Here is a 16,540-nt window from a genome sequence, read left to right as displayed (position 1 = left end):
TATTTACATTGTTCGATTTAATTTTACAAGTATATTTCATGAAGTTCTAAATTAAGTCTTTTATATGGAAGCTAACAACTTAGCACTTGCATTCATTTTCTGTGTTAATCCCCTAAATCTATTAAAAGCAAAAGATTGAGGAAAAACAAAAGAACCCTGGGGATTCCACCATAAACCTATTATAACTTATAATAAATGAATTCAGTAAAGTACCAGGATACAAAATTAATATTCAGAAATAGGTTGCATTTTTATACAATAACAAACTACCAGAAAGAGAAATTAAGAAAAAAATCCCATTTTCAAATGCATCAAAAATAATAAAATATCTAGGAATAAATTTTACCAACGAGGTAAAAGACTTACTCTTGGAAACTATAAGACACTTAAGAAGGAAAATGAATAAACAAATAAATGGGAGGATAGACTGAGCTCATTAATAAGAAGAATTAACCATTAAAATATGTACATACAATCCAAAGAAATCTATAAATTCAATGCAATATTATCAAAAGTCCAATGGCATTCTTCACAGAATTAGAATAAATAATCCTAAAATTTATGTGGAACCACAAAAGACCATGAATAACCAAAGCAATATTGACAAAGAAGAACAAAGGCAGAGGTATCCTGTAATAATCAAAACAGCAAGGTACTGGCATAAAAAACATAGGTCGATGGAACAGAATAAAGAGCCCAGAAACAAACCCACACCTATATGGTCAATCTATGACAAAGACGTCAAGAATATATCCTGTACAATGGGTGTAAAGACAATTTCTTCAAAAAATGGTGTTAGGAAAACTAGATAGATAGATGCAAAGAAAACAAAACTAGACTATTTCTTACAACATATACAAGAACAAGCTCAAAATGTTTTAAAGATTTAAATGTAAGACCTGAAACCATAAAACTGCTAGAAGAAAACATAGGTAGTAAACTGTCTGACATCAGTCTAAGTAACAACCATTTGGATATGTCCCCTCAAGCAACAGAAATAAAAGCAAAAATAAACAAACGGGCCTTCATCAAACTAAAAACCTTATGCACGGCAAAGGAGACCATCGACAGAACAAAGAGACAACCTAATAAATGGGAGAATATCTTCATAAAGGATATATCAGATAAGGGGTTGATATCCAAAATATGTCAGTAACTCATATGCAACTCAATTAAAAAAAACAATCTAATCAAAAAATGAGCAGAGAACATAAAAATACATTTCTCCCAAGAGGACCTACAGGTGGAGAATAGACATGAAAAGATGCTCAACATCACTAATCATCAGGGAAATGCAAATCAAAACCTCAATGAAATATCGCATCACATAGTCAGAATGGCTATTATCAAAAAGTCAACAAACAACATGTGTTGGCAAGGATGCAGAGAAAGGGAACCCTTGTACACTGCTGTGGGACTAAAACTGGTGCAACCACTGTGGAAAACAAAATAGAGTTTCTTAAAAAAACTATAAATAGATATAACATGCAACCCAGAAATTCCACTTCTGGGTATTTATCTGAAGAAAAGGAAAACAGTAATTCGAAAAGATACCCCTATGTTCACTGTGACATTATTTACAACAGCCAAGATACAGAAGCAACCCAGGTGTCCGCTGACAGATGACTAGATAAAGATGTGATACGAGTATGTGTGTGTACAATATACAGGGTCCAGCAGAAGTAACGCCTGCTTGAGTGTGGTTGGTAGGGTACTAATATGGGTGTAATGGTTTATAGTTTTAATTTGAACATTTCACGTAAAGTGTCATATGGTGTGTTTGAGGGTGATTTTGTTATGTTACAGAATTACATGTACATGATTTTGTAATAAAAGATTTTGTAATAAAAAGGGGCGTTATTTGTGCCAGACCCTGTATATATTTTTTTTATATAGATATGGTCTGTCAAAAAGGTATCCAGCCATATAATCGGAAAAATAGAGGCATTTAATGAAGAAAATACAACATACAAGAAACATTGTACATAGGACAATGGCACTTCAGTCCCTTTCAAAGTAGGCACCTTGGGACCTCACACAGTTCTCTCAATTGCCATCAGCTGCCCTGTCGTATTTTCCTGAATCTCATTGACCTTCTAAAATCTCTTCCCTTTCATGCGTGATTTTAGTTTTGGGAAAAGCCAGAAGTTGCAGGGCGCCAAATTTGACTGTAGAGGGGCTGAATCACCTGGGTGACTTGATGTTTCATCAAAAAACTATGCATGAGACATGATGTGTGAGTGGGCACGTTGTCTTGATGAAGCTGCCAATCACCAATTACCCATAGCTGTGACCTCCTGAATCATCGGAAGTTTCCACAGAGGAAATGTTCAAGCTTAAAGCAAAATTTGATGTAGATTCGTTGCTCTACTCAGTCATTTTGAATGCGTCAGCCACACAGTACACATGCTCATTCAATGGCATCTACTGCCCTCACTGACTAGTACAGTGAAGTCATCATTGTTCACACATGTGCCTTCCAGTCCACTGTCCTTGGCTGCCAGGTTACATTGATGTCACACAAACCATTCCCATATATTAATAATGGCTGGACTTTTCCTGGGCAGACCTTCGCGCGCGCGCGCGTGTGTGTGTGTGTGTGTGTGTGTACATATACACACACGTATAATGGAATATTATGTGGCAATAAAAAGGAATGAAACTTGCCATTTGCAACAACATGGTTGGATCTACAGGGTATCATGCTAAGTGAAGTCAGACAGAGAAAGACAAATACCGTATGGTTTCACTTATATGTGGAATCTAAAAAAAAAAAGAAAAGAAAAGAAAAACAAACAAAAACAGACTCCAAGAAACCAAGACAAAAGGGATGGTTGCCAGAATAGGGAGGAGGGGAAGTTAGGTAAAAAAAGGTGAAGGGAAATATAGTCAATAATACTGAGTAAGTTTACATGGTGTCAGGTGATTACTAGAATTAGTGAGGTGATCAAATTGTAAGATATAAAAATGTCAGACCACTATATTGTGCACCTGCAACTACTGTACTATAACTAATATATACCAACTATACTTAAATAAAAATAAATTTAAAATAACAATAATACATAGACCGTGGCCAGGCCTACATGCAAATCATCCAAAGACCTAGTTGTTACCACTCTCTGCTTTCCACCTAGGAGGAGCAGACACATTAGGTCAACCTCTGTTTGACATCCTTCAGACCTTCAACTACTTCATTAAAACACTGCCATAAAAAATAGTTCCTGATTTAATCATTTTCTTCAATTTCTTTATCCTCAGAGATCAATGGCTCTATCACAAGCAATATGTTAAAAAATAACTAATTACTGAATAAACATTGGGGAAATTATTTTATTTGCAAACAAGTCTATATTACACCAATTATACTATTTTTTTCTATCTCAAAATCTTCTGGACTAAAGACATCTGGAAAATAAGTTCGCAATTCCTTAAGATGTTAAAAAAAAAATCCTCCAGTAATTCCCCTTGGTTGGGGTTTAGGGGCACCAAAGATTTCTGCCATGGAAGCTTTGAGATTGGATGAAGAGGTTCCCAATTCTGTCTTCAATATCATGATTCTTGCTGCCCTGAAGTCTCTAGAGATCCCCACTGAACTTAGAAGAACTAGCACCAGACTCCTGCCTAAGGACATTATTGCCTGTCTATAAGGGATTGGAAAAAAAAAAAAAAAGACCAAGAGGTCCAACCTCTGTTTACAAAGTTCACTCAATCCCCTGACTTAGTGCATTCAAGTCTGAAGCCTCTCAGGGGAGCTGGGCTGGGCAAACAGCTTACTTCTCACTGGCAGGGTCCTCTGCTCTCCTACCACTCCTTCATTTGTTTCCTTCTCCAAAAATAAGTTGATTTCTTATCTGCTGAGACCTCCCTCCTCAATCTTATTCCTTGACTTTGTAGATGTATCATTTTATACACCTCCTTTATATATTCCTTTAATTTAAATTTAGTGGTGATTTCAGAAGGGAGAGATTATCATTGCATGTGGCCAATCTACCACATTCAACCAGAAACCTAGTCATGGACTTTTCTTCGGAGGAAAGGCTCCTTTTAGGTCTTTTGTCTTCTACCATTTCAAATGAAAGGAAATCAATTTGTTATTAAACACTATATTCATTCCTATTAAACACTATATTCGCTCCTCTTAAAAAACAGATGCATGGACTTCAAAGAATACTTGTTCCATCTCCAAGTTTCTAATGCTTCTTAATTAATTATTTCTCCAAAAGCATTTACTCAGTTTTATAAACATGTAACAATGGTTTTTACAGGGGAAAAAAATTCAGGATTTGAAAGTCACAAAATCTTGCTGCTTCTTATGATGAACCAGAGTAAATTTTGTGAGTTATCTTTTGTATATCCTGGTTTGCCTAGTAGTTTTGTTTCATTACCCTTAATAGGTAAAACTGTTTTAAAAGATGCTAATTTCATGCTAAATCAACATTTGTACATGCTAATTCCTAATCAAATTTTAAAAATTAGATACTTAACCATTAAAATTCATGTAAAAATTAGATTACAGTAATTCGCTATTTCCGTATTTTAGACATTGAGCCACTATTGATCTTTAGCTCTTTTAATGAAATAGATGCGGCCTATTTTATCCAATTCAACTATAAACTATAGGTTTCTAGCTATAGTTTCTATGCAATTCAACTATAGTTTCTATCCAATGGCAAACTAGAGATTTTAAAGAAAAATGTTCTAAAACCCTAAATGTAATACAATTGAATCCAAGAAGAAATCAAAATTTGAAAATCAGGTATTTCAGGGAAAAAAGAACCCTTTGAAGAAACATGTACACTAATTTGAGATAGGCATAATAATCATAGGCATAACATTTATCTTGTGTCACATGCAAAATCAGAATTAAAATTTAAAAAGAAAAATATCACTATATTGTACTCTACCAGACATAGGCCTTGTGGCTATTTGCATCCAGTGTTATTCCAACTGAAAAAGTTTAAAGAGCTTTAACTTTAGAGCCAAATTCATTTTTCTACTTTGCTTTCTAGACTTTTCACCTATAATGTTATAAGTTAAAATTAACATTAGAGACAAATACCAAACTATGAAAACCTCCCTTAGCAACAGAAACACATTCACTCATTTAACAAATATTCAACGCGTCTCCTATGTGCCAGATACTCTACCTGAGCTAGAAATCCAGCAGCCAGTGAGTTGGCGTGGCTCTGTCTTCGAAGAGCGCCCAGTGCAGAAGGGAAGACAGACAACAGAGCCAAATGCACAGGAGGTCCTCAGGAAAACGCCCCCCACCCTCCCTCACCATTTTTTCCTTCCTAAGGGAACTGAAGTCATTAATAATGCCTGACCACTGATCTTGAGAGAGATGAGAAAGTCACTCTATACTTTTGCATATATTTGTGCTGAGGAAGAATATAAAACACATGCCATGCTTTTCTGTTCAGATCCTTGTGCTTCATCCTATACATTCTACAGTATGTATGATAAGCGGAAACAAGTGCCAGGAACTATTCTAAGTACTTCATATACACTTATATTGACTCATGTAGTCCTCACAACTGCCCTGTGACACACGCTTTTTTATTATCCTTCCTTTAAAGATGAGGAAACCGAGGCGCAGAGATTCTAACCTAATCATTCTCACTTCAAGCCACCAGACAACCCAGCTTCTTGCTATTTGGTACACAGTGCATCCCTGTCGGGGGAGGCTCTGTTTGAGGTCGGACAAGGCCTCTCCTCTGAAAGGTTCAAGGAGGTTCAGCTGCGGCGCTGAGCACGCATTTCCTTACTGGCCCAATGGCTCTGCCAGCAGCCCAGGAAAAGGCTGTAGGCAAGAATCAGGACAGCTCTGCACCGGGTGCCAGAGAGGTGGCCCACACAATCTCTAGAGAGCCCCAGCTAGAGGCTGTATTCAGCCCTCACTTGTTTGCCCCTCCTTTAAAAAAAAACAATGTAAATGGAGCCAGCACTGCCATCCCAGAGGGACTGCCTGGCCTCCGCACTCCTCAGACCTCTGCAGTGTTACAACTGGCAGCAACCTCTGAGCTGGGCCTAGGCTACACAGGCTCCCCAAGAACTGCGTGCAAGGATAACAAGACAGATGTTAAGACTATGGGACTGAAAACTGAAAACTCTGGTTAGAATTAGCATCACTATGCTGGCTGATCTGCACCTATAGAAATGCCTTCCTTCTATTGATGGAATTGTTCTCCTTCCCTTTCTCATGAATATCCCTTGCCCTTTGCCTCCTATTTAGAACACTACTCGGGTTTCTGCCTGAATCAGTGCTTCCCAACTAGCTATTCTTTTTTTTTTTTAATCTGAAATAAATGCTTTGTCCCTCTGGCTTTTTTAAGATTTTATTTATTTTTAGAGAGAGGGGAAAGGAAGGAGAAAGAGGAGAGAAACATCAGTTGCCTCTCGCACACCCCCAGCTGGGGGCCTGGCCGGCAACCCAGGCTTGTGCCCTGACCGGGAAACGAACCAGAGACCTTTTGGTTTTCAGGACGACGCCCAATCCACTGAGCCACAACAGTCACGGATCTCTTTGGCCTTTTATTTTAAAGTTAATACCCTCAACATAACTGTGCGACTCTTGACCAATGTAGTTCCTACTTTTAGGCAAAGAGACAAAAGCGCTGGAGGTATTGCTGCACTGCTGAACTCTGTGTAACAGGAAATAAAAGACCAGTGAAACCCTGCCACACATCTCGACCTCTTGGGGTGCTGAACTTTCCATTCTATTGCCATTAAAATAATGAAACTACCCTACAGCCAAGCACAAAAAAGGAAGACACCGCTGATTCAGGGCACATGAGAAACAATAAAATCACAATTACGAGGCAAGCACAGAACATAGGCCACCTACCTCGGGTGTAAAAGTCAAAGAAAGGTTTCCCAAGGAAAATATCTACCTGAGACCTGAAGGCTGTGAAAGAATTTACAAAGATGGACATGGGGTGTGGCAAATAGAGGAATCAAGAAAAGCATAAGAAATGCGCTAGCACGACAAAAGCTAAAGAAATTTCAAAGGAGGCCAAGAGCAGAGTGGAAGTGAAGATTATAATCATACAAAGAATGTGAATTTACTGGAAGGATACCAGGAAGTCAGAGAACAGTATTAAATATGAGTAAAACAAAAAGGTATGTGTTCAAACATAGACAAGATAACAAGCCAGCTCCGGTAATGAGGAGGGGTAAGGGGAAACGAGAGGCAGAGAAAACAAAGTTGAAAAAGCTACTCCAGTAATCTAGATCGGAGCAGACCCACTTTATTTGTAAACGCCCAGGTGGTATTTCAGGCCTGTGGGCTTCTTGTCTCTGGTGGTGGCCACTCAACTCAGCTGCAGGTCCAGGAAAGCTGACTTAGACAATGAACATGTGCAACACAGAGGCTGAGATGCTCCAGCGGATTTGAGCAGACCAGGTAATCAGAAGCATGAATTGGGAAAAATATTTACATTCAAAAGAGATTAGGAAGTAGAATCCAGGAGTTTTAATAATTGAAAGTATGGGACTGGTGAAGATGAAGCCACAGAAAACTTCAAAATTCTCACTTTTTCACCCTAGCTCCTCACCGAATAGGAAAGTCAAGAGAAGAAACTGGACCAGGTCAAGGTGGGAAGTGGGGGGGGGGGGGGCAAAGGGGGGGCGGCGGGGAGAGGCACACATTCCACTCACCAAGACTGAAGTCTGTGGGAAGAATTCTCCTCCTACAGGAAGTCACTGCAAGTCACATGACAACAGATGGAGACAAAACAATCTTCTCATGGGTACAGGAGTGAGTGATTAGGAAAAATAATAAATATTTAAGTCTATCTGACTCCAAAGCTCATGCCTAAATGTTGATGAGATTTTGTTGTTTTGATACTGGTATAAATAAAAGATACTGGTATACCCACACACCTATATATTCATATGCCTCTTTAACTATATCTGTTTTAAATCAATTACATATATCTATCTTATTATCTAGGTAATTGCATTTAACATATTTTCCATTTTTTAAAGTGGAAACATTTATTTTTATTAAAATAATACTTACATTACAAGGCTAAAAAAAAAAAAAGAAAGAAAGAAAGAAAATCCGCTTTCCAGCCTCACCTGTCCTTACCCTGGATTCCTACTTCTTAGTTATTTCTTCATTTTTTACTTCTAATTAAGATGGGCACAGGCTTTCTTCAATTTTAGAAGCTATCCATTTACTTCTTACTGTTGAGAATGACGAAATAGCTTTCTTTTTTAGCCTTTCTGTGCCTTGGTTCTTTCACCCATAAAATGGGAATGATAATACATAGACTGATCATAGGATCAATTAACAGAGTATGTGTGTCATAATGCAAGGGATACAACAGAGAATCATGCAAGGCACATACTACCTGCTAAATATTAATGATTATTATTAACACATCAAACATACACACATGCTCCCCCTTGAGCTGTAGTTTTCCCCTTTATAGTTCAACCACAATTTTAGTTAATGTTTGATGTTTTGAATGTTAAGATTACATAAGTATTGTTCCCAGCTAAGTCAAGTAGTAAACAATGATTATATTTCCTTTCTTAAAAATGTTATTTGTCCTAGAATTGTAACTGCCTTATTTTTTTTTTCATTCTCTTAATTTTATCCATATAGCCTAAAAATATATGGATAAAATTACTAATTTGCTCCCAATGTCCCCTTGGAGGCCTATCTCCCAGTGTCCGTCCTCCTGCTCCATTATATTCCAATTGTTTTCCAGGCCTGAAATCAACTGTCATCCGGGGACATTTCTTCATTGTCCTAGAGTTCCCTTTACATCTCTGTTGGCTACCCTCTTTCCTGATATTATGGATTCTTTTTTTTTTTGGTTTTGTTTACTCACTCATAATACATGTCCTCCCATGCTTTCTGAGACAGGGTCATAGGTCATACATTTTTTTGAGACTTGGAAGTTCTTAATATATCTTCATGTGGTACCTTTACACTTAGTTAATAGTTATGCTGGGCATAAAGTTTCATGCTGAAAGTCATTTTGTCTCAGAACTTTGAAGGTTCCATTGTCTTCTGGCTTTCATATGAGCTAGAAGTTGCTACCGAGAGTCCCAATGGAATTCCGACTTGCCATTTCTGTCATGTTTTGATCTTTCCCTGTATTTCCTGCTTAACTCAAGCTGTAATTTTACATGTTCCTATGATACTGTGATATATATTTTTTCTATACATATATATATATATGTATAGAAAAAGCTGGATCCTCAAACCCAAGAAGCTAATAGAACACCTAATTATCTCAGTGCAAAAAGACCTTCTCCAAGATACTATATTAAAACTGTCAAAAGTTAATGACAAAGAAAGAATTCTTAAGGCAGCCAGTGGGGGGTAAAACTGTAACTTATAAAGGAAACCCCATTAGATCATCATCAGATTTTTCAGCAGAAATCCTACAGGCTTGGACAGAATGGAATCAAATATTCAAAATATTAAGAAAGAAATCGCCAGCCAAGAATAATATACCCAGCAAAGTTATCCCTTAGACATGATGGAGAAATAAAGGCTTTTCCAGAGAAACAGAAACTGAGGGGCTTATCACCATAAGACCTGCAGTGTAAGAAACGCTGAAAGGAGCTTATCCACCTGAAGCAGAAAGGCAAAGGGACCCAAAACTGTGAGTGCGACGACAAAAGACATACAGAAGCAGAAAATTCCAATTATATTTCAGAAAAGGGTATTAAACCCTTAAATATAACAAAGGTTAAAAGGGCTAAACGCATTTTTTTTTTTAAAAAAAAAAGAGGATGATAGCTACTGTAATGTGGGAATGAACACACTGCATTAAAAAGAATTTGCAATGACAAAACATAAAGGGGGGAAGGGGGACAGGGACTGAACTTGCACAAGTGAATGGAGGTAAGAGGCGATCAGAAAGAAAAGGCTATTATACATGTGAAACTACTTTTTGCATTAACATAATTGTAACTTCAAAACAAAAATCTAGAACTGAAACACAACATTAAAAATTTAAAAAAGAGGAAACGAAGGCAAAAATAATAGATTACCACCAAACTAAAATAGCAGGCAGAAACACAAGGGAGACACAGAGCAAGCAAAAACCAAAAGATAAAACGGCTATAGGAAGTCCTTACGTAGTAATAATAACCCTAAATGTAAACATACTGATTCACCAATTAAAAGACACAGAGTGGCAGGATGGATTAAAAAACAAGACCCAACTCTATGTGGCCTTCAGGAGAGCCATTTCAGCTACAGAGACAAACAAAGATGCAAAGTGAAGGGGCAGAAGATGATACCCCTAGCAAATGGCACCCAGAGGAAAAAACAGGCATGACTGTACTTATTTCAGACAAAATAGATTTCAAGATAAAAAGGTAGCAAGAGAAAAATAAACATTTTATAATGATAAAGGGGACAATACAACAAGAAGACATAAGACTTCAATAACTATGTACCGAATCTGGAAGCACCAAAATATATAAAGCAATTACTAACAGAAATAAAGGGAGAAACGGTCAAAAACACAATTATAGTTGGGGGCCTAAAAACTCTATTGACAGCAATGGATAGATCATCCAAACAGAAAGCCAATAAGGAAATAATGGTCTTTAATGGAGTATTAGACCAAATAGACATCATTGATATTTACAGAGCTTTGTATCCAAAATGACAGAATATACATTCTTCTCAAGTGGACATGGAACATTGTCAAGAACAGACCATATGTTGGGGCACAAAACTAGTCTTGACAAATTTAAGAAAACTGAAATCATGGCATGCAGATTTTTCTAACCAAAATGGTATGAACTGGAAAGTAAGTACAAGAAGAAAGCCAGAAAAGCCACGAATAATGTGGAGAGTAAACAACATGCTACTGAACAATTATTGGGTCAAAGAATAAAAGATACACAGAGACCAAAAAAAGGAAAAAAAGAATGACAATAAGATATAACAAAATTTGGAGGATGCAGCAAAAGCAGTCCTAACAGGGAATTTCATAGCATTACAGTCCTACCTCAAGAAACAAGAAAAATTTCAACCCTGGCTGGTGTGGCTCAGTGGACTGAGTGCTGGCCTGCAAACCAAAGGGTTGCTGGTTCGATTCCCAGTCTCGGGCACATGCCTGGGTTGCAGGCCAGGTCAGGCCCCCAGTAGAGGGTGCGTGAAAAGCAACCATACATTGATGTTTCTCTCCCTCTGTCTAAAATAAATAATAAATAAATCTTTAAAAAAATAAAATCTTAAAAAAAAAACAGGAAAAATTTCAAATAAAAAAAAAATCTAACATTTCACCTTAAAGAACTAATGTAAGAACGAATGAAGCCCAAAGTCAGCAGAAGAAAATAAAAATTAGAACAGAATCAAATGAAACAGAACAAAAAGACAATAGAAAAAAATTAATGCAACAATAAGCTGGTTCTTCAAAAAGAGATATAATTGACAAATCTCTGGCTCACTAAGGGGAACAAAAACACTCAAAACCAGAAATGATAGAGAAGTTACAACAAACACCACAGAAGTACAAAGGATTATTCAAGAATACTACGAAAAGCTATACACTACCAAATTTGATAACCTATAAAAATTTCACAAATTCTTAGAAAAATGTAACCTTCAGATCTTCATGGATGATCTTCCATAAAGAACTGAAAAACCTAACTAGATGGATCAAAAGTAAGTAAATTGAAACAGTCATCAAAAAACATCCATAAAACAAAAGTCAGGGCCAGATGGCTTCAGTGATGAATTCTACCAAACACTGAGAGATTTAATACCTATCTTTCTCAAACTCCTCAAAAAAAAAAAAAAAAAAAATCAAATAACAGGGAATAATTCATAACTCATTTTATAAGGTTAACATTACCATGATAACCCTCTCCCCTCAAAAAGAGTGTCCAAGTCTTTAAATATAGTAATTATATATTTAAAAATAATGTCCTTAGGATTCCTACATCACTTGTTTTATCTCTTTCCTTTTTTTCTTTAGGTCTTAAATATCGGATGTTCTTCAATTACCCATTTACACTTATGAGGGAGGCACTACCATGCTGAATCCAAGTTCTCTGTGCAATGGGAGGAGCTTGCTGAACAGTGGGCCTCAGTGTAGAAAGGTGGCCAGCCATTTCACCTCAGGTATCCCGAGGTCTTTTCTCTTTAGTCAGTTTCTACAAAAAGAAATTCCAGCCTTCTATCTGGGATTATAAAGCTGGCCACCAGAGGTGTACTTAACCTCCATCATTAACACAGCATTTCACCCCTCTCTCACTTGTGATTAGTCTTCCGGAATCCAGAACTTCTCTGGTTTTGCCTCCCCAGAGAACACGCTTCAACCCAATCTTCTGCCAGAGGAAGATAAGGGTCCCTATGTGGCCACGTGAAATAAGCAAGATCTGGGGATAGGCCTCTTGCCCCTCATACGTCCGCTCAAACAAACCTATCTTCATATTTGCGGTTCTATCTCATTCCTGCAGATATGCCTACCTGATACATCTAATTCCTGAATCTTTCAGAAATTAAGTGCAAGGGTTTTTAACAAGTTCATTTGTTCTTTATTGCCATTCCCTACTATAGATACTTGACATTTTCACTTTCTTCACTCTCCAACTTTTCAAATTGTGTTAATAGCTCTCATTTACTGTACACTTCTCTTCCATTCTTTTAATCCTTGGGGGCTGATACCTTCTTATTTACTGTAACTCAGAGGGGTTTCAGAATAGATCAGATGGAGAGTAACACGTACGTTCAAACTGTCACCTTGGATGAGGCGCCTCATCTGTCTTGTACCCACCATCCAGCTTAATAAAACATTACAGATACAGCTGAAGTTGCCTTTGTTGCTTATGATTTGTCTTTTTAAATTTTTTAGATAAAATTGTGATTTTCAAACACTAAGTTTTGTTATTCTGATATTAGAGAAAAGTTAAAGAAAAAATAAAAAAAATTTAAAAATAAAGGATAACTAGACTGTTTTGCTTGCCCTATCAAATATATCTCAAACAGCATGTTAAATAGTCATAGGAGGAGCCATTCTTGTTTTGTTTTGTTTTTTTCTTGGGGGGGACTGTTTCATTACTGATAATAATGTTAGACCTTAGACTTAATATAATCTCTCAATTAAGAAATTTTAGAAGACAATTTTCATTGGGAATATGTATGAATTTTTTGTGTACTACATTCTGATTTCTCCTATTTTTTTTCTATTGCTGATTAAAGAAACTAGCTATGTTTAAGTATAATTAGCATACTATAAAATACTGATCTTAGGTGTAGTTCTAGTAATTAATTAGGTAGATTTCTCGTAAGTTTATAGAGTTGTACAACCATCAATACATTCAAGTTTTGGAACATTTTCATTCACAAAGTAATTTTTATTCATTAGGATTATTTTTATTACCGTTTCTCTCCCAGTTCGCTGTAAGCTTCATGAAAAGAAAAATGCTGAGTGTTTCTGCTCGTTAGTATTTAGACAAAGCGCCCAGCCTACTGCCTGACATACAGTAGTGAGGGACTCAACAAATACTGTCAAATGAAGAATATGGAAGAACTATTTCAGTTCTACTTTTGACATTTCTTCTTCTTCACTTTGACTTACGATTCTTCATATATGAACTTAAATTCCTGTACTCTTTCTTCTCAATCTAGACATTTTTTGTTACTACAGCCATTTAGAGTGGTAACATTTCATCAAGTGTTACTTTGGAAAAATCCCATAGATTTTGTTAAAATGCTTATATTATTTGTATCCTTCAAAAATAGATAGGATGTAGCCCCTCTCTCAAAAGCCATAAAAATTTTTCCATTTTCTATGGAATAATAACTAAAGTACTCAGTAAAACAATCAAGTCAGCTCCAAACTGATTTATGGCCTATCATCTCATCTACCTACCTGATACTCAAATCAGATTGGGCTTCTTGCTCTTCCCTTAAACAAGTACTGTACTTCTGTTTATAAATACTTTTTCTTTTGTGCTCAGCACCTAGCAGCACATCTTAAACATAGTAGCTCAATAAATGTTTGTGGAGGAGTTCATACCACTTTTCATAACCCACATTAAGATTTTTAAGATTCTTTAAATTTACATCTTTTACAGTTTTGAATTATATTATGTGATTTCTAATTTTATTGTACAGTGACCTGATGTTAATATTGTTTAATTTTTTTCTTATTTTTGTTTTCAAAATATTTATATTATTGCAACCTATTTTTAAACTGCATTAAATACTCTTTGTATCCTATATTTTGGTCAATTTCTGTCTAAGACTTAAACATTTAAAAAGATATCTTGGCTTTTCTCCCACCACGGTTAGACTGTAGAATTCATGAAAGCAAGAACCATGTCTGTCTTGTTGAGTGCATCCTTAGCTAGGACATGCGGGTATGTTTAGAGTTGTCTTTCATTTTATTCTTTCCACCGCTACTAAATTTAAAAGTATACATCAAGGAGTTCTTAGGTAGATTACCTTATGAGAGAACAATGAATAAAAATATACATAATAGATGGGGTTCAATTAAATACAGCAACTGACGCTGAGTTCCTATTGTGGATCAAGATGTTCTAAGAATGAGATACAAGTACAATTCCTGCCCTTGAGGCCTATGAAGATGCACAGGTTAACAAATAACTTTGATCAGTGTACTAAAAAGGAGGTATGTATAAAATGGCTTGGAAGTAGAAGTTGACGAAGTGCTTAAATTGGGGAGAAAAAGGAGATAAGTAAGGAAATTCTATGGTAGTAAGTAAAATCCTCTGAAGGATAAAGAAGCCAAACCCAGATGAAGCATAACACATGTTCAAGATGCGGCTGGCGATCGAGACGGGAGATCTAACTCCCGGTTCTGTGCTCTTTCCATTACACCATCCATACTATCGGTACCTTTAGCTGCTCACAAAAGAATTACAGGAGAGGATTTAATAGCGACAAAATAAAATAGGGGGATTTATTCATCCTAACCCCATCTCCCATTAATATGAAAAAAAATCAAGGACTATACAAAATTGTGACATTAGCCAAGCACCATGTAGTTCAAACAACTTTCGAGTTGCCTGGCCTATAAACACTGGGCTACAAAGCAACCTTTCTGTGACTAATTTGTACCACCCTCACCCTCCACATCCGTGTTGACCCCACAACCCCGACGTCGGAATGTTAGAATATCTAACCTCGCCCTCCCCCATTACAAATTAGTGAACAAGCACTCTGAATCATACATCAGTTTTGGTTGCTTAGTGAGCATGAAAGAACCCCAAGAATTTGCTGGGGTCTAACAGCACTGTAGGAAAAAGTTTACTCTAAACCAGTAACTGAAAAGGTGATTCAGGTCACAGATGGATTTTATTTGGCTTGCAGGGGAAGAGGGAGAGAAAGAGGAAGGGAAAGAGCAATGGGGGCACGGAGCAGGGAAGAGGGTGGGAGAGGAGAGGAGGGGGCAAAAGGGGAGGAGGACTAGCTCTAAAACTATACAGATATTTCATATAAAAATGCACATTCCCGGGTTCTCTTGAAAACTCAGCAGCTCTGTCAATAGCGGGCCTACACTGGTACAAACTAAAGTGGGCAGAGTTAAGAACCCATAGCTCCATTTAATACGGGACATTTCCTTTCTCATTCATCATAGACCAACCCCTCCTTTCTATTCCCCACACTGAGGCCAAAAGTCAACTGTCATTTCCCATTCTGCCTGCAGTGTTGCTTGCCTTATAAATGTCAAAGAATAAAGAATGCCATAGATGGTAGATAAGTGCAGATTTTTCAAAGGTACAATCCAGTCTTCCCATTAACACAGTAAGACAACGCTAGAATCCAAGAACTCAATTTACCTTAATCTGAGTCTGTTCGATTGATTTTTCCCATATCTGCTGATCATATGCTCCAATCTGAAATAGGGAGGAGGCTATTTAAATAATGCAAAAGAAATCCTTTTATTAAAATCAAACGTTGCCAAAGTCGTAACTATTAAATATCAATATATCTGGAAAATGTTTGTGCTGTTCAGACTTCTGTGTCATATCTAGAAAATGTTCCCACTTCTTCAGGAAAACTAGAGACCACTTAATAGGTAAGGGACAGGCAGCTCAGTAAGATCGTTGACAGTACCACTCTGAGCGCGCAGATAAAAGTTTCATGTCTAAAAAAACAGCAGTTTGATGAGAAGCAAAGTTGCAAAGCCTTCCTGGGGCATTGTGGTTGTAGCCTGAAGAAGGAAGGTGACTTGGAAATCTTATTCGGGGACCTGGAACTGGGTTTAAGAGACTTAACAGCCTTGTCCATCGGTTTTTCTCTATTTGTTGCTTGAAATCATGGAAGAGTACCTGGGGGAAACTAATGTGAAATTCTTTGTGGGAGCTCTGGCGGGAAGTGTGCTTTATCAATAAAAAACACTGACGTTACCTTCTTTTGGTACCACGATATAGCATCTCTCTCATTTGAGGCCATGTGTGTCTCCAGCCAGGGAATGGGATTTCACTGTAAATGAAGGAAAACCGGAGTGAGTCCCCCTGCGGAAAGGGACTCATCCCGGTCTGGGTAGAGCTCCAAAACCGCTTTTCTCGGCCTCTCCGTGAG

The 16,540-nt window shown here is 37.1% G+C and overlaps 1 protein-coding gene across 1 annotated transcript in view; it reads right to left on the bottom strand.

Moving 5' to 3' along the window:
• PHTF1 (putative homeodomain transcription factor 1) overlaps positions 1–16,540 on the bottom strand; it is a 49,747-nt gene that overhangs the window by 32,594 nt on the left and 613 nt on the right. The window contains exons 2-3 of the mRNA XM_054564729.1: positions 16,367–16,441; positions 15,796–15,852 (exon numbers count right to left, since the gene is read on the bottom strand). Coding sequence (XP_054420704.1) covers positions 15,796–15,852; positions 16,367–16,411 — 102 coding nt within the window. The 5' untranslated portion in view covers positions 16,412–16,441. The remainder of the gene's footprint in view (positions 1–15,795; positions 15,853–16,366; positions 16,442–16,540) is intronic.

This window comes from Pteronotus mesoamericanus, unplaced genomic scaffold (genome assembly GCF_021234165.1).
Source record: "Pteronotus mesoamericanus isolate MK-2021 breed Mesoamerican mustached bat unplaced genomic scaffold, CSHL_Meso_final scaffold_99, whole genome shotgun sequence".
Taxonomy (NCBI): Eukaryota; Metazoa; Chordata; class Mammalia; order Chiroptera; family Mormoopidae; genus Pteronotus; species Pteronotus mesoamericanus.
The sequence above is the reverse complement of the archived record's forward strand: the minus strand, read 5'-3'. Positions and strand labels throughout refer to the sequence as shown.